The sequence below is a fragment of the Dipodomys merriami genome, unplaced genomic scaffold (genome assembly GCF_024711535.1).
Source record: "Dipodomys merriami isolate MVZ:Mamm:240054 unplaced genomic scaffold, mDipMer1.0.p SCAF_45, whole genome shotgun sequence".
Classification (NCBI taxonomy): Eukaryota; Metazoa; Chordata; class Mammalia; order Rodentia; family Heteromyidae; genus Dipodomys; species Dipodomys merriami.
In genome coordinates this window covers 10,479,118-10,501,895 of record NW_027206013.1, presented here as the reverse complement: position 1 = coordinate 10,501,895, position 22,778 = coordinate 10,479,118, and the positions used below count along the sequence as shown (strand labels likewise).

At 50.9% G+C, this 22,778-nt stretch overlaps 2 protein-coding genes across 3 annotated transcripts in view; one reads left to right on the top strand and one right to left on the bottom strand.

Moving 5' to 3' along the window:
- Positions 1 to 303: 303 nt before the first annotated feature.
- Positions 304 to 19,314, bottom strand: Dao (D-amino acid oxidase). Of its 2 annotated transcripts, none has more exons than XM_069994663.1 (11): positions 19,104 to 19,314; positions 13,816 to 14,018; positions 11,657 to 11,771; positions 9,244 to 9,320; positions 8,084 to 8,149; positions 7,016 to 7,070; positions 4,783 to 4,887; positions 4,313 to 4,395; positions 2,954 to 3,071; positions 1,754 to 1,852; positions 304 to 1,421 (listed from the first exon to the last, which is right to left on the bottom strand). In XM_069994663.1, the coding sequence occupies exons 2-11, from the start codon at positions 14,007 to 14,009 to the stop codon at positions 1,290 to 1,292; spliced, it is 1,044 nt and encodes a 347-aa protein (XP_069850764.1). In that variant the 5' UTR covers positions 14,010 to 14,018; positions 19,104 to 19,314; the 3' UTR covers positions 304 to 1,289. The 2 variants fall into 2 exon arrangements, with proteins under 2 accessions (XP_069850764.1, XP_069850765.1); XM_069994664.1 differs by lacking the exon at positions 19,104 to 19,314 and adding an exon at positions 18,928 to 19,081.
- Positions 19,315 to 22,209: 2,895 nt separating this feature from the next.
- Positions 22,210 to 22,778, top strand: part of Ssh1 (slingshot protein phosphatase 1) — a 54,727-nt gene continuing 54,158 nt past the window's right edge. The window contains exon 1 of the mRNA XM_069994660.1: positions 22,210 to 22,319. Within this exon, the coding sequence (XP_069850761.1) occupies positions 22,251 to 22,319 (69 nt within the window). The 5' untranslated portion in view covers positions 22,210 to 22,250. The remainder of the gene's footprint in view (positions 22,320 to 22,778) is intronic.

Below are 22,778 nucleotides of genomic sequence, written 5' to 3'. Positions count from 1 at the left end.
GTATCCCAGGGGCTGGGATGAAATCGGCGGTGTGGGGGCAGGGCAGTTTTTTTTCTTTTTCCTTTCTTTCTTTTTGGTCGGTCGTGGGGCCTGAACTCTGGGCCTAGACGCTGTCCCTCAGCTCTTCAGCTCAAGGCTAGCACTCTCCCACTTGAGCCACAGCACCACTTCCAGTTTTTTTCTGCTTATGTGGTGCTGAGGAATCGAACCCAGGGCCTCATGCATGCGAGGCAAGCGCTCTACCACTAAGCCACCTTCCCAGACTCTGGCAGTAAAGTTTTCTACAAAGAAAAAGAAGTTTTGTTTTTATTTTAAATCTCTATCTACATAACCTGCCCTTTATTTAAAAAAATCAATATTATTAATGGTGTAAGAACTCCCACAAAGGTTTCTCGTGCCTCTGGAATGCATTTAGCCTCATGCCAATGATATTTATGTCTAATTCTGAGCACTCTTGTTCAAAAAGGTTCCCGTTCCATTCACAGAAATGTCAGACATTTCTTTCTATGATAGCGAAGATTTTGGGAGATGTTAGAAGATGTTGAGAGTAGCATGAGTTCTATATTCCTCTCACATCAAGTACTCTCAACAGCACAGAAATGGCTTCAAGCTGGGTGCTGGTGGCTCTCAAGAGGCTGAGGTCTGAGGATCACAGTTCAAAGCCAGCCGAGGCAGGAAAGTTCGTGAGACTCTTATCTCCAATTAACTACTGGAAATGCCAGAAGTAGAGCTGTGGCTTGAGTGGTACAGTGCTAGCCTTGAGCACCAAAGCTCAGGGATACCACACAGGCCTTCAGTTCAAGTCCCAGGACCAGCACAGAAAAAGAGAAAGAAAGAAAGAAAGAAAGAAAGAAAGAAAGAAAGAAAGAAAGAAAGAAAGAAAGAAAGAAAGAAAGAAAGAAAGAAAGAAAAGTATCTTCGTTGTGGATCTTTCCAAAACCTTTAATACATTAGTGTGACTTGTGATCCAATTACTTAACCTTAGCTAACCTCATTTTTTTTTCTTATGCCTCTGAGCAGCTGGCTTCTTTGATTTTCTGAGTTTTCCTTTCTTCTGAGAACTTGTGGGATTAGAGCTCCAATTGTCCACAGTCTCAGACCCAGAGACCTAGGGGTGCCATCAGAGGGGGTGGAGGGGGGGCTGGATTTCCCTCCAATGATGGCCTTGACATTTCCTCCAATCAGCTGTCACTTTTGTGCAGGGAAGCCAGGGATGGGGGCTTATCGGGGCACACTGTTGATTACTAGATTGAGGGGTGTGCGAAGTCCTCTTGGTCACGGAAAAGTCCTCAGAGGTTGGATGGTGGCATCCTGCACAACTTCTTTTCTTCCAGAACTTTCCCAAAGAGCTTGGCCACCTCCAGGGCACAGCCCCAGTGAATTGTGAGCCCGTAGCCACTGTGGCCATAGTTGTGGATGACCTGGGAGAGACAAAAACAAATGGTAGCCAGGTTCTGGGAGCCAGTGATGATTTACTTCCCTGGGAGATTCAGGAACTTTCTGAGGTATCCTGGGCTTTCCTTGGTGGTTTGGGGAATGTTGGGTGAGCCCCTGGGCCCAGCAATAAGGGGCCCCGGTTCTCTGTGTGGAGACGGAGGACAGTACCCCAGGGCCTTGCCTTGTGGGTACAGCATGAGCCTCGGGTCACTGAAGTATCTGCTTGGGACAGATGAGCCCTCCGTCCCCTGGACACAGATGAGGAAGTGTCACCTCAGGAGCCAGGAGTGGGCCCTGTCGCCCTGTCGGGACCTACCTCTGTACTTGCTGATCCTGAGCGAACCCGTTCTCTTTCTAGTCGGATCTGGGGGCGAACCGGCCGGAAGCCAGTGAATTCACCAACAATTCTTGCTTTCTGGAAAGAAAGAAAAAGTTGGCCATTGTGGTTCTGGATTGTTCTTTTCCTGCTGTCACGACGATGAGGTGGTCCAGAGTGAGCCTTCAGAACCCCGTTGCCATGGTTACCAACACCTTCCCCTCCCCTCTGCCTATTAATTCCCATTTTCGTCAGCCACCACATCCCTCTCCATCACTGCTACCACCGCTACCACCGCCCACCTGTCGGCTCCTCCCTCTACCCCAGCCCCCACCATCACCACTGCCAGTCTGATCAACAGCCTCTTTGGTGACCATTATCATCAACGCCAACCACCACCGCCATCCATCCCCCCCGCCATACCACGGAAGCAGGCCAACACCAAAACAGACTTCCACAATAAGTGCACCTGCTCCTTGTGAAGACAGACTAAGATGTTTTGATTTGTTTTGGTTTGTTTTTGTTTTGTGTTTTGGACAGGTACTGGGGTTTGAACTCAAAATTTCATTGCTTGGGAGGGAGGCTCACTACTACTTGAGCTATGTACCCAGCCCTATGTTGCTTTAGTTATTTTTTTCAAATATGATCTGGGGGCTGGGAAGGTGGCTCAGTGGTAGAGCGCTTGCCTTGCATGCCTGAGGCCCTGGGTTCGATTCCTCAGCACCACATAAGCAAAAAGGAAAAAAACAAAAACAAGATCAAATACGATCTGGGCTTTCTGCCCAGGCCAATGTGGACTGCAGTCCTCCTATATGCCTTAGAATAACAGGCCTTCCCCCCTGCATCTGCCTTTTTATTGGTTGAGACAGGGGAGGGGGGTGGAGTCTTATGAACTTCTTTGCCTGAACTGATCTTAAACCACAGTCTTCCCCATCTCTGCTTCCCAGGTTCCTAGGATTTCAAGTGTGACTCATAGAACCCAGCTCAGACTGAGTTGTTTTAGAGATGTTATTTCAGGAGGGGTCTTTTTCCTCATGGCCAGTTACATTCATCCATCGGAGGAACGATCTCCCTGTACACTATCAAATTCTGGTGGATGCCCCAGCTCCTTGCTGGAATGGGTCCCTTCCCATGGCTGTCATCCTCAGGACCTCGCTGCCCGAGCCCTGGTCCAGGACACCGATGTCCCCGCCCACCTACCTTCAGCGTGGGCTCCAGGTGGCAGCAGCCCTTCCAGATGGTGGCGTGGTCCTGGCTGCTGCTCACCTCGCTCCAGTTCCCTAGCTGGAAGATGCCACCCAGCGTCAGCGAATGCATCCTATGGGCAAACACGGAGGATCAGGGCAAAGGGAAGCTTGGACAGTTATCACCTCCATCTCTACTGAACCACTACTTCCGGGCCTGGCCTCTGCCAGCACCAGCCTCATCCCCCTCAACTGCACTTCCTCCTCCTCTCCTTACCATGAGCTGTCACCACCTGCACCACGCAGTCAGCATCACCATTGAGATGGCAAAGGCAGCCACACTGCGAACACTGCCATTGAGATTGTCATCTCTGCCACCGGGCCAAACCATCGAAGGTGGCTCAGTGGCAGAGTGCTTGCCTAGCGTGCATGAGGCCCAGGGTTCGATTCCTCAGTACCACATACACAGAAAAAGCCAGAAAGTGGCACTGTGGCTCAAGTGGTAGAGTGCTAGCCTTGAGTACAGAGAGGCTCAAGGATAGTGCTCGGGCTCTTAGTTCAAGCTCCAGGACCAGCAAAAAACAAAACAAACAAACAAAAAGGCCCCTCTCTACCAGCACAGCCATCCACCCCACTCCACTGTCAACAACACGATCTCCTCCTCAAGCCCAGCCCCCCATCCCAAGAAACACCTCTGCTACCCTCGACACCAACCAACACACCCTCAGCGTGGTCTTTCCCATCTGAAGCAATAGCTTCTACTGCTGCCATTCTACGACACATCGGCCCCTACATCACCACCATTCCACTTGCGACAGTGCTCCCACTGATGCCTGTAATCATCAGCTGTCATTCCCCACCCCTGCTGCCTCTGACACTACTCCTGGTGACACCATTACTGTCATCCAAATGAGTGTTCACGAGGCAGCCCACAGCCAGGCTCTGGTGGCTCATACCTGGCCATGCTAGCTTCTCAGGAGGCTGAGATCTGAGGCTCACAGTTCAAAGCCAACCCAGGCAGAAAAGTCCATGAGATTCTTACCTCCAACGAACCAGTAGAAAACTGGAAGTGGAGCTGTGGCTCAAAGTGGTAGAGTGCTGGCCTTGAGCAAGAGAGCTCAAGGACAGCACCCATGACTGAGTTCAAGCCCCATGACTGATGAGATGGGGGGGGGGAGGGAGAGAGAGAGAGAGAGAGAGAGAGAGAGAGAGAGAGAGAGAAAGCCCAATTGCAGCAAAGTTTGCCTTCCCAGATGTAGTAAAAGCAATAAACAATCAAAAACACCTCTGGGAGAAGCCAGGCGTGGGCAGACAGGCAGTGGGGCATGGGGAGAGCAGGAAGGTGTGTTTTGTCCCCCCTGCAGCAGAGTGTTACCCTGGGATGATGTACGGGGACCTATAGATGCCGCTTCCTGGCTCATGAGTGATAATGAAGTGCTTCATCCATGGGGCCTCCACCTGTGGGTTTGGGACACAGAAATCAGACACAAACACACCAAGCCCTGTCAGGAACACTATGTACACACACACACATGCAGATGTGCAGGCACACACATGTGTGCCCACCATAGGCTTACCCTTACACATATGCACCCACCCTCCTGCAGTGAGGGCAGCCTGGGTCAGTGGTGGCCATCCAGGCTCCTAAGCTAGGTTTCCTGGGTTCGAATCCCAATCACATGTGGGCTGCTGTGTGTGTGGACTTTGCTGCCTCAGTGTACCGTCTCTGAAAGATGGCGGTGGCGATGTGATGGTGTCTATCTCAAGGGGTGGCGGTGACCACTACCTCCAATCAACCCCGGAAGGTGTGGAGCACGTGCCTGTCCCAGAGGAAACCACACTCACCTTGATGATCTGCCCCCGGCCTGGCTGCAGCAGGGGGTCCGGCTGCAGGGTCCCAGACCAAACCCCGGTGCAGTTGATGATCACGTCCACGCCTCCTCTTGCCACCTGGCAGCAACCGCAGATAGATAAGAAACAGCGAAGATCCCCACGCCCCCTCATCCTCTTCTTCCTCCCTCCTGTCTACTCTCTATGCAACAGTGGCTAGAAGTCCCAGTGAGGAAATCAGATGGACCGGGATCCAAATATCCACTCTGCCATTTACCTAATATCTGATCCTTCCCCCGCAAAAAAATAACTCCTTTATTTCCTCAAGGCTCAGCTCCCCCCATCCCTGCTCCCTTTATAATCATTTTATAATAGGGATAGTAATGCCTATATCACAGGCTGCTATGAGAATCCTATGTAACCCTTGATATAAAAGTGCTCCATGTTAGGTACAATGCATCACTCCTGTAATCCCAGCCACTCAGGAGGCAAATGTAAGGAGGAGGATCACGTTTCAAGGCCAACCAAGGCAAAAGTTTGCAAGACCTCATTTCAACCAACAAGCTGGATGTGATGGTACACATCCACAATCCTAGCTATGCCAGAGGCTTATGTGGAAGGATCTTAGTTTCAGGCCTGCCCAGACAAAAACAAGACCTTATATGAAAAATTATTAAAGCAAAAAATGGCTGAGGGAGTGATTCAAGTGGCAGAGCACCTAGCTGGCAAGGCCCTGAGAAAGAGAGGTGGGGGAGGACATAGGTAGATCATATCTGTAATCCTAGCTACCCAGGAGGCTGAGATCTGAGGATCAAGGTTCGAAACCAGCCGGGGCAGGAAAGTCCATGAGCTCTTATCTCCAATGAACCACCAGGAAACCTGAGGTGCTGTGGCTTAAAGTGGTAGAGTGCTGGCCTTGAGCAAATAGAGCTCAGAGATAGCACCTAGACTCTGAGTTCAAGCCCCAGGACTGGCACAGAACCAATGAAAGAGAGAAAGAAAGAAAGAAAGAAAGAAAGAAAGAAAGAAAGAAAGAAAGAAAGAAAGAAAGAAAGAAAGAAAAAAGAAAGAAAGAAAGAAAGAAAGAAAGAAAGAGAAAGAAGAAAGAAGAAATAAAGAAAAAGAGAAAAGAAGAAAGAGAGAAAGAGAAAGAGAAAGAGAAAGAAAGAGAAAGAGAGAGAAAGAAAGAAAAAGAGAGAAGAAAGAGAAAGAAAAAGAGAGAAGGAGGAAGGAAGGAAGAAAGGAAGGAAGGAATGGAGGGAGGGAAGGAGAGAAGGAGGGAAGATGAGAAGGAGGGAGGGAGAAGAAGAGAGAGGGAGGGGGAAAAGGAAGGATGGAGGGAGGAAAAGAGAGGAAGAGAGAGGGAGGGAGGGAAGGAAAGAAAGAGAGAAAGGGAGGAGGGAAGGAGGGAGGGAGGAAGGAAGCAGATGGAATGATCTGATGCTTGGTAACACATATCGTGGAAACCTCACAACCTCAAAGGGGTCAGAAGGAAAGGCCAGGTGGAACCCCATTCACCATCTCATTTCGCATCCTTCTCCCGCCCGCTACGCTGCCCAGACATTGGCTGGAGACTCCCCGTGTCTTGGATGCTTGTCAGCAAGGATGTAGGAGGAGCATCCAGGCCTGCAACCCAGCCCCAGGGCAGCAGCTCCCCTCCCAAATCATGGACACACACACATACACTGCAATGGACTCCAAACAGCCCGGAGCCAGCCTTTGGGAACCAGGTCTGTGGTGGTCACCCATGAGTCTCCAGGGTCTGACCAGAGCAGGAGGGTCCTGACTGTCCCATACTCCTCACTGTAGATACCCAGCGCCTCCTGCGTGTAAATCAGCATTCTAATAAATGCTGGGACTGGGACTGAATGAAGTCAGCACAGTCAAGCTCTGGTATGCTACCACTGCCCAACGATGGTGGCTGTTCCTGGCTATTCATGAGGGTGGGGTTGGGCTGTTTTGACCAGTATCCCAGCTGAGTGCCCGCACTCCACAGAAACCTCAATCAGAAGCCATTAAGAAGCATTTGGCAGGGGAGTGTGGCTGAGACTAAAGGGAGAAGCAGATAGCTCTTGAGCCCTAAAACAAGCTGGGTCATGGGTGTAAATGAGCCCCCACGGCCAGCATGATTTCATTCTTTCTTTGTTCTAGGAACCAACATCAAAGCAGATACCTCCAGCAACAAAGCTCTGATTAGTCATCCCTCCCCCCTTCCCTCTTTCCATGCCCTCCCAGCCCTACAGCTCACCTCCTCCAAAGATTTCACCTTCTGCTGGAAGAATTGCACTCCCCTCTCTTTTAACCTGGAGACATCAGACACATTTTTTTAATGGCTTCTCTGCCCCTCCAACTGAGTGGTGGCATAGGGGACATCTCTGGGGACATTAGTCTCACAGGACACTCCTTGAGAAGATGACTATGTAGTCAGATCCATTCATGAGCTCCTGGCTGGACTAGTGGCCTACAAAAATTGTCCCCCTCCTGGGGAAACAGCTTTCTGAGATGGGCCAAGCCTTTCAGGGGAGCAGGTGAAGGAGGGACTGAAGGTCATCAGTGAGTCTCAGTGAGAGACTGGGACTCAGACCCAGGCCTCTTCTTTTCCTCCAGTTCTACTGTCACTGCATGGTTTTACAATGTCAAAGGAGATGAGATTCAGGACAGGGGAAAAGGACAAGGTTGAGCCCATACCAAAATTAGAAGCTGGGCTCAGGACACCCACTGCTACATCCAAAAGTTTCAGATGACAGCTGGATGGATGCCAGAGGCTCATGCCTGCCATTTTAGCTACTCAGGAGGCAGAGATCTGAGGATCCACTGTTTGAAGCCAGCCTGAGGCAGAAAAGTCTGTGAGACTCTTACCTCCAATGAACCAGAAAAATGGTGAGATGTGGCTCAAGTGGTAGAATGCTAGCCTTGAGGGAAAACGCTAAAGGACAGGTCCTAAGTTCATGCACACACACACACACACACACACACACACACACACACACACACACACACACACAGTACCTTATTATTTGCAGATGATGTAAAGATATCTGGAAAGGTTTAAGAGAATCTATTTTAAGCTATTCCACAAGAATGAGGTTTTTGGATGAAGTTGCCAATAAGTATGATGTATGAAAAGCTGTCCAGGTTATTCTGATACCCAGCCAGGTACAAAACAATGGCTTCCACTCATGGTAGCTGTCAGGACCAAGGACAGCACCCACCCTGGCCTCAGGGTTTTCCTCCATAAGCTTGGGGAAAACCAGTCAACACAGAAAAATCCTACAACCACTCTTTCCCAGAGAATGGCCCCTTCTTAAAGCCTTACCTTTCGGTCAGCCACTGCAGATAGAATTGCCCCTCCAGAATCAGGCTTGTGTGGAACCAGCCGTAGCTAGAATCACAACAGGCAAAAGGTAGCAAGCAATAAAGGTCAGCACCAGCCATATTGGAAGAGATGGAGATGGGTCGCCAAAGACTGGGACCAGAACCACCAGCTGACGTTCAAGGGGTGGGGATGGAGGGTGAGGGGACAGGGAGCGATCTTCAGTTTAACACAAGGAGAATGCTTCTACCAGAGGACGTTAGCACAGGCAGTGGGTGTGAATGGATCTTGGATGTGCCTGGTAGAAGGGGCTCAGGCATGGGGTAGGGGGAGGAGAGGACTTCAGGCTGCGGAGGGAAGAGGAGGAAGGTCCACAAAGGCTGGGCTGGAGTCTCAGGGGATGACCTGGGAAGTCATTTGATCTCCTAAGAACTGGGACCTGGGTGGGGATGTTGGGGGGAAGTCCTTAAGTAATCAGGGAGCTTTCTGGAAAGGGATTGTGGGACCCACATACACACCCATCCTCAGTCTCTGCTTCCTGACTTGCGATATGAATTGATCTGGGACACAGTCCTGTGGTGATAAGCCCCCTGCCCCTTCCCCAGAGGGCCTAACTCTTTTTTTTTTTTTTGGTCTGGTTATGGAGCCTGAACTCTGGGCCTGGGCACTGTCCCTCAGCTCTTCAGCTCAAGGCTAGCGCTCCACCACTTGAGCCACAGCGCCACTTCCAGTTTTTTTCTTTTTTGCTTATGTGGTGCTGAGGAATTGAACCCAGGGCCTCAGGCATGCAAGGCAAGCACTCTACCACTGAGCCACCTTCCCAGTCCGAGGGCCTAACTCTTGACTTTGGATTTGAACCTCAAGAACCATAGGATAAAATAAACCTATTTTTAAACCTATAAGCAGCTTGTGTTGGGTATTTTATTACAGTTATGCAAATCTGACTGATACGCAGAGCTTCTGGGCTTGCACTGTGTGACTCCACGTCAGCCCAAAGCCCCCTGTGGGTGGGGCTTCTGTGAGGAGATGGACAGAGCGCCAGGAGACCCAGGCAAGGGGCACTAGATTAAATGGGAGTTTGGTGCCTCCATCCTCTGCTGTTTTCTAGATAGTTCTGCCTGGATCGGGTGCCCCCACCCCTTTGTGTGTGACAATAACCTTACCTGTAATCAGGGAACAACTCCAGCTCTCTAGGGGTGAGCTTCCGAAATCCCAGAACTATGTCTTTCCAGGGAGGGTCCTGAAGAGGAAGGAGAGAAGAGCACCCTTCACTAGCTCTCGATGATGATGATGATGATGATGATGATGATGATAAAAAGCTTATATAATGCTTGCCGTGCCTAAGATACCTACTGTTCCAGGCAGTTCCTTACATGAATTCCCTTCATCTTCGCAGCAAAGCCATTGGGGGTGAATGTCATACTTTTTCCCCAGTAGAAAAAGTGAGGCTTAGAGAGAGGTTAAGTAACTTGCGCAAGGTCACACAGCTCATAAATGGTGCAGCAGAGATTTGAACCCACACTGTTTAAAGCCCAGGTGACTCTAAGAGTCAGAGGACTAAGAGGTCGAGTGAAGGTAAGAAATAGGGGAGACATGGGGACCACATGAGGCTCCCCAAAAGGGTGGTGCAGGAGGCATTGGGACACATGGGCTCTGCTCACCCGGGAGGAGACCCCCAGCCTCGCCCCTGACTGCCTTGCAGCCTCTGAGCCTCTGCTGTCTTCTTTGTATTATGCAGTCAATAAATAACCATTCTTGGGTCCATGGGATGAACCGATAATGCGGACAAGGCTCTAAGCCCAGTGCTCAACGCTGAGAAACCGTGAGATCTGGCCTGGGGTGCGTGCTTCTTATTACACCATGCCATCCTCCTCAGTAGCCTGAGTGTAAGTAACCTCAAAGGCCGGGGGCATGCTGGACACCCTAAATCACAGGCTGTCTGGGACCACACCCCAGCTCTGCATCTGATGAGCTTTGTGGCTTTGGGTAAGTTGCCGCAGTGCTCTGAGCCTCTGTTTCCTCATCTGCAAGGTGGGGGGAAGGGCGACGTGGACTAGCTGGCTGCTGCCACAATGAAGGGAGTTACTAGTATAAAGTAGCCATAGCTGCATCTGGCATAGGTTTTTGGTGCTCTGTCTGTCTGTCTGTCTGTCTGTCTGTCTGTGTCTCTGTCTTTCCCCCTCTCTCTGTGCCAGTACTAAGGCTTGAACTTAGGGCCTGGGTGCTGCTTCTCCAGGCTAGTGCTCTACCACTTGAGCCACGCCTCTACTTCTGGCCTTATCTTTATTTCTTATTTTGTTTTTATTTTATTGGTGCCAGTCCTGGAGCTTGAATTCAGGGCCTGGGCACTGTCTCTGAGCCTTCCCCCCCCCCCTCAAATCTAGTGAGTATTCTAACACTGGAGCCACAGCTCCACTTCTGGCTTTTTGGTGGCTCATTGGAGATAAGAGTCTCACAGACTTTCCTGCCCAGGCTGGTTTCCAACTGTGATCCTCAGATCTCAGTTTCCTGAGTAGTAGGTTTACAGGCGTGAACAACCAGTGCCAGGCTTTTTGAGTCTATCTTGAAGAAGAGCCCTGGGATTTCCTGGGACACTTGGTATTTGGGGGTTCAATAATAAAAGCCCACTACTGCGGGACATGTAAGTGTTTTGCCTGCACCAACCAAAGTCTCATGTCCTCTACCCACATCCAACAAGCTTGTTGGTATCTGCCAAATTATAATAACATTAGAAACAGGCAAACAAGCAAAATCTGTGTGTATGCAGTACATATCACAATGAGATATACATATAACAAAAATATGTATATGTTTTCAAGAGAGGGCGCTTTGCCATTGTGCCTGCATTTACTTATCGTTTGTTTTTGTTTTGTTTTGTTTTGCAGTACCTGGGCTTGAATACAGAGCCTTGAACCTGTTAGGATAGCATGATGTCACTTAACTATGTCCCTAGCTGGAAAAACAATTTTTGTTGTTGTTGTTGTTGTTGGTTGTGGGGCTTGAACTCTGGGCCAGGGGGCTGTCCACTAGCTCTTCAGCTCAAGGCTAGTGCTCTACCACTTGAGCCACTTCTGGCTTTTTCTGCTTACGGGTGCTGAGGAATCGAACCCAGGGCCTCATGCATGCAAGGCAAGCACTCTACCACTGAGCCACCTTCCCTGCCCCAACAATTTTTTTTTTTAAAGCACAAGCAGAATTTAAAGTGATGGGTTAGGAACATAGTTCAAGTTGGTAGAGCACTTGCCTAGCATGATGAAAGGCTGTGGGTTCAATCCTGGCACCAAAGAATTAAATGCAAAGAAAGCCAAATACACTAAATTAGCTAAGTGATCCTAGCGACCTGTGGTGACACAAACCTATAGTTGCAATACTCCAGAAGCTGAGGTAGGAGAGTCACTTGAGCCCCAGGCGTCCCAAACTAGGCGTCCCAAACTCCTCTTGAGCCCCACCCAAAGAAATAAATAAGACTAAACTCAAATAAAGCTAATTTCAGCCCTAGAGTCTGGAGCTTAGGTGATTTCAGGTGTTTTCCCTAAGCTCTGGGCCCTTGTTCTTCCTTGGCTGTCAAGTACCCACCGGAACGGCTTCGCGGAAGAGGTTGTAGCCTGAGACCAGGGCCAGGCCCATTTGCTCAGCGTTGGGAGAATGCATATGGCTCAGGAGATAGTCAAAGGTCTGCCGGTTCCACTCCCTAGAAGGGAAGGGCCCACAGGATCTCAGCTTGCCATGGGACACAGGCATCCCCATGTGACTTCTGTAATGTCCCTTCTTCTCCTCCCCTCCTCCCCCCACACCCCCGCCCGACACTCCCCCATCCTCCCCATTCCCAGGCTGGACAGCAGAGGGGAGAGGAGGTACAGTGCTGGAGCCTTTGGGATGCATCTCCTGCTGGGTCTCAGCGGCCCTTTGGCCTCACTGTAGGCTCTACGCTGTCTTCCCAGGCAGCCTGGCTCTGGGATCCCTCCACCGCTCACAGCGTGGCCCACTCTGGCTTGCTTCTTTCAGATGTTTGACCTCTACATCCTGGGCACAAAAGCTCAACTACATTTCTTCTACTCGCTGGCCCGCACAGAGGTGGGGCTCTGTGATATGAGATTACACAGGGGGCCAGCCACCAGTGGCTCACACCTGTCATCCTAGCTACCCAGGAGGCTGAGATCTGAGGATCGCAGTTCAAAGCCAGCCCGAGCAGGAAGGTTCATGAAATTCTTATCTCCAATGAATAGCCAGAAAAATGGAAGTGGAGCTGTGGCTCAAGCGGTAGAGCACTTGGTTTGTTTGAGAAATTATTCTCTAGAAGGTTCAGCTGTGAAGGCACCTGGCAGTTTCTAAGCTGACATAGTGACCTTTGCATCTTCCACGTCACCTGCTTAGTTTTCTGGATTCATTGATGCCAAGGTGTCCTGAGGGCCACCCAGTGCAGGGGCGAGGTGGACAAAGCCCCCTCTGTTCCCCCATGTCTCTGACAGAGCAGAGGGAGTAGTCAGCACCATTCCTATTTCTTGTTTTGCTCTTAGAGACAGGGTCTTGCTACATAGCTCAGCCTAGCCTCGAACTACACGGTCAGGTATCCTCCAGCCTCAACATCTTTCATGGTGGGGACTGTAATCCACTTCTGGTTCATTAGTTGTGTCTTCCTTCTCTTCCTCTTTTTCTTCCTCTTTCTACTCTTCCTTTTCCTCCTTCACTCCTTCAGCCTCCTCTTCCTTCTCTTCTTCCTCCTGCTCTTTCTCTTCCTCCTCTTCCTCCGCCTCCTCCTTCCTCTCTTTCTTCTCTTTTCCTTTTTTTCTTTTTGGCAGTGCTTGGGTCTGAACTCAGGGCTTCAAGATTGCTGGGCAAGTGCTCTACCACTTGAGACACATTGGCAGCCTTTTTTTTTTTTTTTTTGTCAGTTGTGGGACTTCAACTCTGGGTCTGGGCACTGTCCCTCAGCTCTTCAGCTCAAGGCGAGTGCTCTACCGCTTGAGCCACAGTGCCACTTCCAGTTTTCTAGTGGTTTATTGAAGATAAGAGTCTCATGGACTTTCCTGCCCAGGCTGGCTTTGAACCACAATCCTCAGATTTCAGCCTCCTGAGTAGCTAGGATTACAACAGCTTTTTTTTGTTCTTATTGTTGTTTACTATTATTATTGTGTTGTTGTTATTATTATGTGCCCTCCTGGGGCTTAAACTCAGGGCCTGGGTACAGTCCATGTTTGTTTGTTGTTTTTTGTTTGCTAGCACTCTACCGCTTCAGCTACAGCTCCACTTCTGGGTTTTGGGTGGTTCAATGAAGATAAAAGTTCTCACAGTCTTTCCTGTATGGGCTGACTTCAAACAAACGTCAGATGTCAGCCTCGAGGGGAACTAGGATTACAGGCATGAGCCACCTGCTCCTATCTATACTTTCACTATTTTCAGGTATGTATTTTTACCCAGGGTCAGCCTCAGTCCTAGATTCTCCTATCTACAGCCTCCATCTAGCTGAAATCCTAGTTATGCGCATGCCACCACACCTGGCTTATTGATTGAGATAGAGTCTTGTTAACTCTTTAACTAGGCTGGCCTCAAACTGCCTTCCTCTCAGTGTCCACCTCCCGAGTAGCTGGGATGACAGGCATGAACCACTGCACCCAGCCTAGAATTTTCTTCCTATGTCAGATCAGAGCTTCCACAAAGGACAGCTTAACGGGAGGGTCCCCTCTGCAGCCTTCACCTTGCGGGTGCCCAGGTCTGCCCTCGGGACCCTCACTCACATCTCCTGGGGGTCGCTGGGGGTAGAGAGATAGGGCTGCCAGAGGCCAGCAGCTACATCGGTGGTGGTGAGTGGGGTGAAGCGGTCGGCGTAGACCTTGATGTCCAGCGGCTGCAGGACGGAGTGGTAGCGCTCATGAATGCACAGGGCAGTGGAGAGCCCGATGACCCCCGCTCCGATCACCACCACACGCATCGGACCGGTCTGCAAGAAGGAAGGGGAGATTGTAGTGTTTTATTCTCTCTATGGCTCCCATCATTGTCCCGGTCATCAACAACATCTCCTGATTGCTGAGAGTACCAAGCACTGCTAAGCCCTTTATGTCTGTCTATCTGTCTGTCTGTGTACATATATATATATATATATATATATATATATATATATATATATGTATGTATGTATGTATTTTTTTTGCCAGTCCTGGGGCTTGAACCCAGGGCCTAGCCACTGTCTCTGAGCTTCTTTGACTCAAGGCTAGTGCTCTACCCCTTGAGCCACAGCACCACTTTTGGTTTTTTCTGAGTGGTTTATTGGAGATGAGTCACACAGACTTTTCTGCCCATCTGGCTTCAAACCCCAGTCCTCAGATCTCAGCCTCCTGAGTAGCTAGGCTTACAGGCATGAGCCAGTGCTCAGCCCCAACACTTTTTATATGTGGTCATCAAGACCCAACTATTTTCCCACTTAGCAGATAGAGGCACAGAGAAACAAAGCGCTTGGCCAAAGTCACACAGTGACAAGTAACAGCTTTTGCTGGAGACCTTTCTGGATGCTCCCAAACCTTAGGCTGGGGACATAAATGGTTTGGCAGAACCCCCGGTCACCTGCACACTGGGTCATCTGTGGTTAGAACAATGTGTTCTGGCTTCGAATCTTAGATCTCAGCTCGGCCACCCACCAGTCATTAACCTTGGGCAAAAACTTCATGAACTTCAATTTCTTGCAGCGGGGAGCTCAGAGGATGGGCAGGCTACTTCACATGCTGTCAAATCAAGGGGAGGTGAAGCAACTCGCTCGCTGACTTTTGTGCATAACTACTGTGCACCAGTTCCAGGGCTGTGTCTTACATGCATCATTTGATCTCAGTCTTCCAATATTCTGAGGTAGGGGCTGCTGTGTTGAATCCCATTTCACAGATTAAGGAAACTGAGGCTCAGAGAGGTGGAGTGACTTACCTGAGTCCACACAGCCAAGTAGTGGCGCCACTGGGAGGATTGAGTTCCAAGCTGCACCGACTGCACCCCTACTGGGTGCTAAACTGCCAGCTAGCGGATGCCGAGAGCAGCTTAGAACTGGGTCTTCCAGCACAGAACTTGGCCTGCCTTAGGCCGGCTGGGCCCTCAGAAGTTTATTATAAGGCCAGCAGCTTTTGACCTTGAACTTCTCTGCTGGCTCCTGCTAAGGCAGGACAAGAGGACTGTCTGTGCCCGGAAGGGCCAGATTTAACTTTTCCTCCTTTTTCTTCTGCCCTCCATAGACCCGGCTCCTGGCAACTTGGGCCTCTGTGGTCCTGAACAGCAGGACATTCTCAACACGGCCTAGTTTTGCAAAGGGGGAAAATGGCTCCAGCCCGAGAGAGCTGGACTCGGCCGGGGTTTCAGAAGCCAAGTTGGACATCGAATCAACAAACAGAAAGGTATCGTTCTTCTAGACTGTTCTCCTTCCAGCTTGAAGCCTAGACTTGGATGCTGAGGGGTTGGGGGAGGAGACACAGCCAAGGACCCCCTTGTCTCCTCCCTTCTCCTTTTCTCCTGCACTTTGTCTCAGGACATGTGACCCCCCACCCCCCATCTGTAAGACAGTAGTAACCACAATTTCCCAGGTTATCCCAAGATGAAATGATGAGTTCTGGACTGAAGATGTAGTTCAGTTACAAGGTCTAGCATAATTGAAGCCCTACATTCAATCTCAGTGTGCACACTAGTGTGTGTGTGTGTGTGTGTGTGTGTGTGTGTGTGTGTGTGTGTGTGTGTGTTCCACAAAGGTTCCCAATTCAGTGCCTGGCACACAGTAGGTCCTCTGCACACAGTAGGTTTTCCTCTGTCCCCTAACATCTTGAAAAATCTCAGTGGGAAAACAGTCTCAAGGAAGAAGGAGAAGACAAGTCAGAGCTAGTAGGAATTCTGGATTACTGTGTGATCTTTGCCAGATTCTTTCACTCTCTGCGCCTCCTGACTGCATCATCTCTGGAGAGTTGGTCATTCTTTTATATCAATAGTAACTAAAGGACTCTCCTGTATTTTCAGAAATCCCTATAAGCCAGGCGCTGGTGGCTCACGCCTGTAATCCTAGCTACTCAGAAGGCTGAGATCTGAGGATTGCAGTTCAAAGCCAGCCCAGGTGGGAAAATCCAAGAGACTCTTATCTCCAATGAACCACTCAGAAAACCAGAAGTGGTGCTGTGGCTCAAGTGGTAGAGCACTTGCCTTGAGCTGAAGAGCTGAGGGACAGCGCCCAGGCCCAGAGTTCAAGTCCCACGATTGACTAAAAGAAATAAAAAAAATCCCCATGATAAAAATGCTAGAAATGGGGCTGGGAAGGTGGCTCAGTGGTAGAGCGCTTGCCTTGCATGCCTGAGGCCCTGGGTTCGATTCCTCAGCACCACATAAGCAAAAAGAAAAAAGCCACAAGTGGCACTGTGGCTCAAGTGGTAGAGCGCTAGCCTTGAGCTGAAGAGCTGAGGGACAGCGTCCAGGCCCAGAGTTCAGGCCCCACGACCAGACCCCCCCCCCAAAAAATGTTAGAAATGGGGGTGGGTGAGGTGCTGACAGTGACAGCTGGACAGGACCTCCCAGCCTAACTCTGGCACACACTAGTTAAGTCCCTCTAATTGACTGGGTGATGGGTCCCCAACCTCTCCAGTTTGTCCTGGATTAAGGGTGTTCTCAGGATCATAATTTTCAGTGACAAAAGATGGAGAGACCTCAATGAGCTAAGATAAGTTGGTCGGTCCTAACTGAGCCCTGGCTTCCTCTTTGATAGATCTTTCCAGGGTAGCAAAGCCTGCCCCTTAGGGCCTCCCCCCTCCTCACTTCCAGCATATCAGCCTGCAGGAATTTGATCTTGTTCTTTGCCCCGTCCCCAGGCCTATATTAGTGATAAGCAAGGCCTGGTTGCACAAACGGAGTTCTTAGGAGGATTAAAAAAATAAAAAAGTAACCAGTGCCAAAGAAGCTGGGACATGGGTCAGAAGTGGAGCACTTGCTTAGCAAGCATGAGGCCCTGAGTCCAGAGTACAGAACAACTAAAAGAAAACAATCCTAAAATAATTAAAAATAGCCAGGCACCAGTAGCTCACGCCTGTAATCCCAGCTACTCAGGAGGCTGAGAGCTGAGGTTCATGATTCTAAGACAGCCTGGGCAGGAAAGTCCATGAGACTCTTATTGCCAATGAACCACCAGAAAACCAGAAGTGGTGTTGTGGCTCAAGTGGTAGAGGGTTCGCCTTGCGCTGAAGAACTGAGGGACAGCGCCCAGGCCCCAAGTTCAAGCCCCACAACTGACAAAAAAGAGAGGCGGAGGGCATGGTTCAAGTAGTAATATGTTTGCTTAAAGAGTATGAGGTAGGCGGGGCCCTTGTGGCTCATGCCTGTAATTCTAGCTACACAGGAGGCTGACAGCTGAGGATCACAGTTCAAAGTGAGCTCGGGCAGGAAAGTCCATGAGACTCTTATCTCCAATGGACCACCAGAAAACTGGAAGTGGTTCTGTGGCCCAACTGGAAGTGGCTCTGTGGCTCTGTGTTAGTCGTGGGGCCTAAACTCTGGGTCTGGGCACTGTCCCTTTGCTCTTCAGCTCAAGGCTAGTGCTACAGTGCCACTTCTGGTTTTTCTGGTGGCTTATTGGAGATAAGAGTCTCACAGACTTTCTTGCCTGGGCTGGCTTTGAACTGTGATCCTCAGATCTCAGTCTCCTGAGCTGAGTGTGAGCCACCGGCACCCGGCTTTATTCCAGTTTTTAGATGGTTAACTGGAGATAAGAGTCTCCTGGATTTTCCTGCCTAAGCTGGCTTCAAACTTGAACTTCACATCTCAATCCTCTAAGTGGCTATGATTATAGGCACAAGCCACTGGTACTGGTTTTGTGTCCATTTTATACCAATAACTGCAACCAAGCAAATATAAAGTGTGTATGCAGGGAGGTGAAGCAGTGTGTCACTGTGTGTGTTGCACGTGTGTGTGAGCGAGAGAGATTATAATATCTTGCAAGCTCAGTGGAACAAGGAAACCAATGCCTTTTGTTTCTGTCATGTGAAGATTCTGGATAGACACAACCCCTCACCCCGGCTCTTTCCACCGCTCAAGGAGCTCAGAATAATTATGACAGTCTAGGTGCCCAAGATTGAGATTCAGAGAGGGAAAGCCAGTCACCCCAGGTGACACAGCTAGGACGATGGTGCTCAGGGCTGACCCAGTTCCTCTCCAGCTTTGCATACTGCACACTAGAAATATTTAGGCAGCTGGCAGTAAGCTGAACTGGAATTCTCTTTTCTTTCTTTCTTTCTTTTCTTTCTTTCTTTTTTTCTTTCTTTCTTTCTTTCTTTCTCTCCTTCTCTCTCTCTCTCTCTCTCTCTCTCTCTCTCCCTCCCTTCATTCACTCCTTCCTTCCTTCCTTCCTTCCTTCCTGCCTGCCTGCCTGCCTGTCTGCCTTTCTTTTTCCTTGTCTTTCGGTCTTGTCTGAGTTTGTCTGTGTCCTTCTTGTCCCCGGAAAACCAGCCTCGGAGGCAGCTTCTGCCTTTAGCTGCTCTGTGTTCACAGCAAAGAATGTGAAAGACTTCTAAGGAAACCAAAAAGTCTTCTGGGCTTATACCTGTCATCCTAACTATTCAAGAGGCTGAGATCTGGAAAGGGCTGGAAAGTCTGGGACACTCTTATTTCCTAGGAATCACCTGCCTGCCTCCCCCACCACCCCCAAAAATGCCAGAAATGAAGCTGTGACTTCAGTGGGCAGGTATCAGCCTTGAGAGAAAAAAAAAAAGTTTCAGGGACAAAGCATTCACCCAGGGCCCAAATTCAAGCCTTAGGACCAACACAGACAGACAGACAGACAGAGTTGAGTCACGATCCCATGTCTCAGGTGGGAAAAGGAGGGCTGGAGATAAGAAATTACTTACCTGCAAACCCCCACCTGACTCCAGGCTAGAGCTTTACCTCTCTGGGGAGACCGTTGCCCAAAGCCAAGTTTGTCTTCTCTGTATCTAATGCTGAGCCTGGTCTGTTGACACTAGGACGATCCTGTGTCCTTCTACCCTCCTCCTCTCCCCCTCAAAAGTGTACTTGTGTCACTCACCCCACGTAGCAGACCTGTGGAGGAACGTGGCAGCTTCTGGGGTGCAGGGTCCTGTTTCCTGCAGGAAAACTCCTTTTTTTTGGAGGTAGGGTGTGGGGGGAAACCTTCTGACTTCAATCCTTCTGTCTGACAGCCAGCAGAACAGCACAGTGGGGTCAAAGTCTAAATTGTGGACCCTAGGGTAGCAAGGGGTGGGGCTGACCAGCCCTGGGCTGGCCTGGAAACTGGACTTAGCGCGACCAGCCAAGAGACCTCTCCTCCCCTTGCTCCAAGTCACTGAAAAGTTGCCTGACTTTTCTGGCTGATCCCAAGTCCCTGAGGACAGGCTTTGCGGTGGAGGGGGGGGAGGAGGAAGAGAGGGAGGGAGGGCTTTCTCTCAGGGCACAAGGAAGTCTGTCTCTCTGGCCAGCTGGAGACGATCTTCTTTCTGTCTTCGTCCTGCTGGCAGAGGGGAGGGCAGATCCCTTGGCTGCTTGTGAGCCTGGCCTGCAGCATGGGGGGGGGTGGTCACCAAGCAGCCCCTGAGTGGAAGACAGGCCAAGCTGGCCAGCCCACTGCTATCCTGCAACACTGGACAGATGAGGTCAAGGAGGGGGGTTAAGGGGGCAGCTATTTGGGCTGGGAGGATGTGTGGCTCATTGCTTTCCCCTCCTTCCCCTTCCCCCTTCCCTCCCTCCCTCCCTCCCTCCCTCCCTCCCTTCCTTCCTTCTTTTCTTTCTGTGCTGGAGTGGGTACTGAACTCAGGGCCTAGGAGCTATCCCTTAGCTTTTTTATGCTGAAGGCTGGAACTTTATCACTTGAATCATAACTCTACTTCCAGCTTTTTAGTGGTTAATTGAGTCTCATTAACTTTTCTTCCTGGGCTGGCTTTGAACCGTGATCCTCAGATCTCAGTCTTGAGCGTGGCTAAGATTACAGGAGTGAGCCACCAGTTCCTGGCTCTATTTTTGTGTCTTTCTATAAGCTATTCACCTGGCTGACACCTTGGAATCCAGGAAGGACAGCACTGATGATGGGGGCTGGGAAGGTGGCTCAGTGGTAGAGTGCTTACCTTGCATGCTTGAGGCCTTGGGTTAGATTCCTGAGCACCACATAAGCAGAAAAAGCAGGAAGTGGTGCTGTGGCTCAAGTGGTAGAGCTGAAGAGCTGAGGGACAGTGCCAGGCCCAGAGTTCAGGCCCTTTGACAGACCAAAAAAAAAAAAAAAAAAGGAAGAAGAAGAAAGGATGGAAGGAATTGCCAATAAGGAAAGGGACTGGAAGTTTGTTCAGAAAGGACCACCCCCACCCCCACCCCCAGGTAACAATCACTTGTCGCCTGCCTCAAGGGATGACAGAAATAACAACTTCTCCAGAATCTCCTTTAAAAGCTGCTTTTGCTGGGCCTTGGAATTAACTCAAAGCAGGAGAAAAGCTTGACATCTCTGCCTCCATTTCATAAGTGTAGCTACAGTAAACTATTCTCTCTGCACTCAATTGGCAATCAACTTGGAATCTGGGAAGGACACATTATCTTTATGAGGGCCAGTCAAAATCACCCTTAAGGACAGACCACCTACCCGGCATCTATGTCTTATTGATGGTAAGGAGTGCTGACAGTGCTAGCAATTCTCCAGAATTCTCCCCAAACAAATACTAAGATAATGACCAACCATGCCATACTTTGGCCAAGACTGTTTAATCATCATAAATCATCCCTTCCACTGCCTCCCCCAGCCCCCCAATTCTTTGTCTATAATACCTGAAGCTCATGTCTGTAGCCTAAAACACACATAAAGAGGAACTAAAGTGCTGCCTTCATGGCATGCTCATGCTGTGATATAAAATCTCCTTTCCCTGCTCTTCACCTGAGTCTTTACTTGGCTGACAAGGGCAAGTGGAAGTCCTGGAGTTTGGGCCTGGGGTCCAAAATTCCAGTTTCTAGACACTTAGAAGCAAAGCTTTCAAATCCTAGGCCTGGAGCATACTAGGTAAGCACCCTACTACAAAACTAGCCTCCTCCACAAGCAAACCAATTTTTTTTGGTTGGTTGTGGGGCTTGAACTCAGGGCCTGGGCTCTGGTCCCTGAGCCTCTTTGTGCTCACAGCTAGCGTTTTACTACTTGAGCCACAGCACCACTTCTTCTGGTGTTTTCTGTTTGTTTTTGTCGGTCGTGGGGCTTGAACTCTGGGCCTGGGCACTGTCCCTGAGCTCTTCAGCTCAAGATTAGTGCTCTACCACTTGAGCCACAGTGCTACTTCTGGTTTTCTGTTGGTTCATTGGAGGTAAGAGTCTCATGGACTTTCCTTCTGGGCTGGCTTTGAACCGTGATCCTCAAATCTCAGCCTCCTAAGTAGCTAGGATGACAAGCCTGAGCCACCGGCGCCCGGCTAGCAAACTAATTTTTAAGTGCATGCAATAATCTCAGGAACCTCAATCAAATCCCCAAGAATGGGCCTAATCTTTGCTCACTTTTGTATACTGAACGCTTAGTATTCAGTAGAAGCTCAACAAATGGTTCATAAATGAATGAGTAAACGAATTGAATTTCTGCAAAGTCTAGCAAGAGGAATTCTTTTATTTCTGAGTCATTGCACGCATCATCCCCTGAAGAGTCTGGACCACGTAGTCCACAGGCCTCAGTTTTCCCACCCTGGTCAGCTCCGCAGGCCGACTTCCGGAGGCGGTCCTCATGGTGGCCACGCCCCCGCCCGGATACCCAAGGCCAATTGAGGCAAGCGAGAGCCGGCCCGCAGCTTCCTCTTCGCGTGCGCAGTGTTCCGCCCCGCCCCTTCGGCCCCGCCCCTCCTTCCATTCCCTCCTCTGCCTATTCCGTCCCGCCCCCTCCTCCCTGCCCCGCCCCTCACCGTCCGCTCGGCTCCGCCCCGCCAGCTCAACCCCTCCTCCAACCCGCCCTCGAGGACACGCCCCCTTCCGCTCCCCCTACCCCCTCCGGCTCAGCGGGAGGGGCGCGCGCGCCGGCGCGGGAGGCGGCGGGGCGGGGGCGACGGACGCTGAGGGCGAGGGGCGGGCCCGGCCCGGCTCGGCCCGGCCGCCCGCCCGCCCGCCCGCCCGCGCGCGGCTCCTGGAGGCCCCGGGCTCGGCCCGGCGGCGTCGGCGGCGTCTCTAGTTCCAGGCCTCGGCGGCGCCCGCGCCCCACGCGGCAGCCATGGCCCTGGTGACCCTGCAGCGCTCGCCCACGCCCAGCGCCGCCTCCTCCTCGGCCAGCAACAGCGAGGTGAGCCGGGGCCGGCGCGGGGCCTGGGCCGCGCGTGCGGGGAGGGGACCCGGGGCTCCGCTGGGTGGGACTGACGGGGACCCCCGGCGGGAGCGGCCTGCGGGGAAGCCGGGGCGTCGTGCCCACCGGGGCCCGACCCTGCCCGGCTGCCAGGCTGTCGCCCTGGCGGCCGGCCCCGGGGGGTGGTGGCCGTGTCTTCTGGGTGGGTCCCTGTGTCCCTGCGTGACCATCACTGAGCATGCTCTGGGGCTCGGGGCTGGCTCTTGTGTCCGTGCGTGGCTGGGAATGGAGTTTTCCTTTTCCATCCTTCCGCTCGGTCTTCATCGGCGTGTTTTCTAGGCCTTTCTGGGGCTTGGGGGGGTTTCAGACTGCTACGGGGCAGAGGGTGTTATAGCTGCTCCGTGCCGGTGACCAGGCCCTGGTTTAGTGGGCTCTATGTTTTCTGGAATAATTGGGGCA

Bases quoted from the DNA above. Each gene is read 5' to 3' on its own strand.
- Dao (XM_069994663.1), bottom strand. From the start codon at position 14,009: ATGCGTGTGGTGGTGATCGGAGCGGGGGTCATCGGGCTCTCCACTGCC. The intron at 8,150-9,243 runs GTAAGGTTATTG...TTGTGATTCTAG, and splicing joins GAGTTGTTCCCTGATTACAG to CTACGGCTGGTTCCACACAA. The intron at 1,853-2,953 runs GTAGGTGGGCGG...CTTTCTTTCCAG, and splicing joins ACCTGGAGCCCACGCTGAAG to AAAGCAAGAATTGTTGGTGA.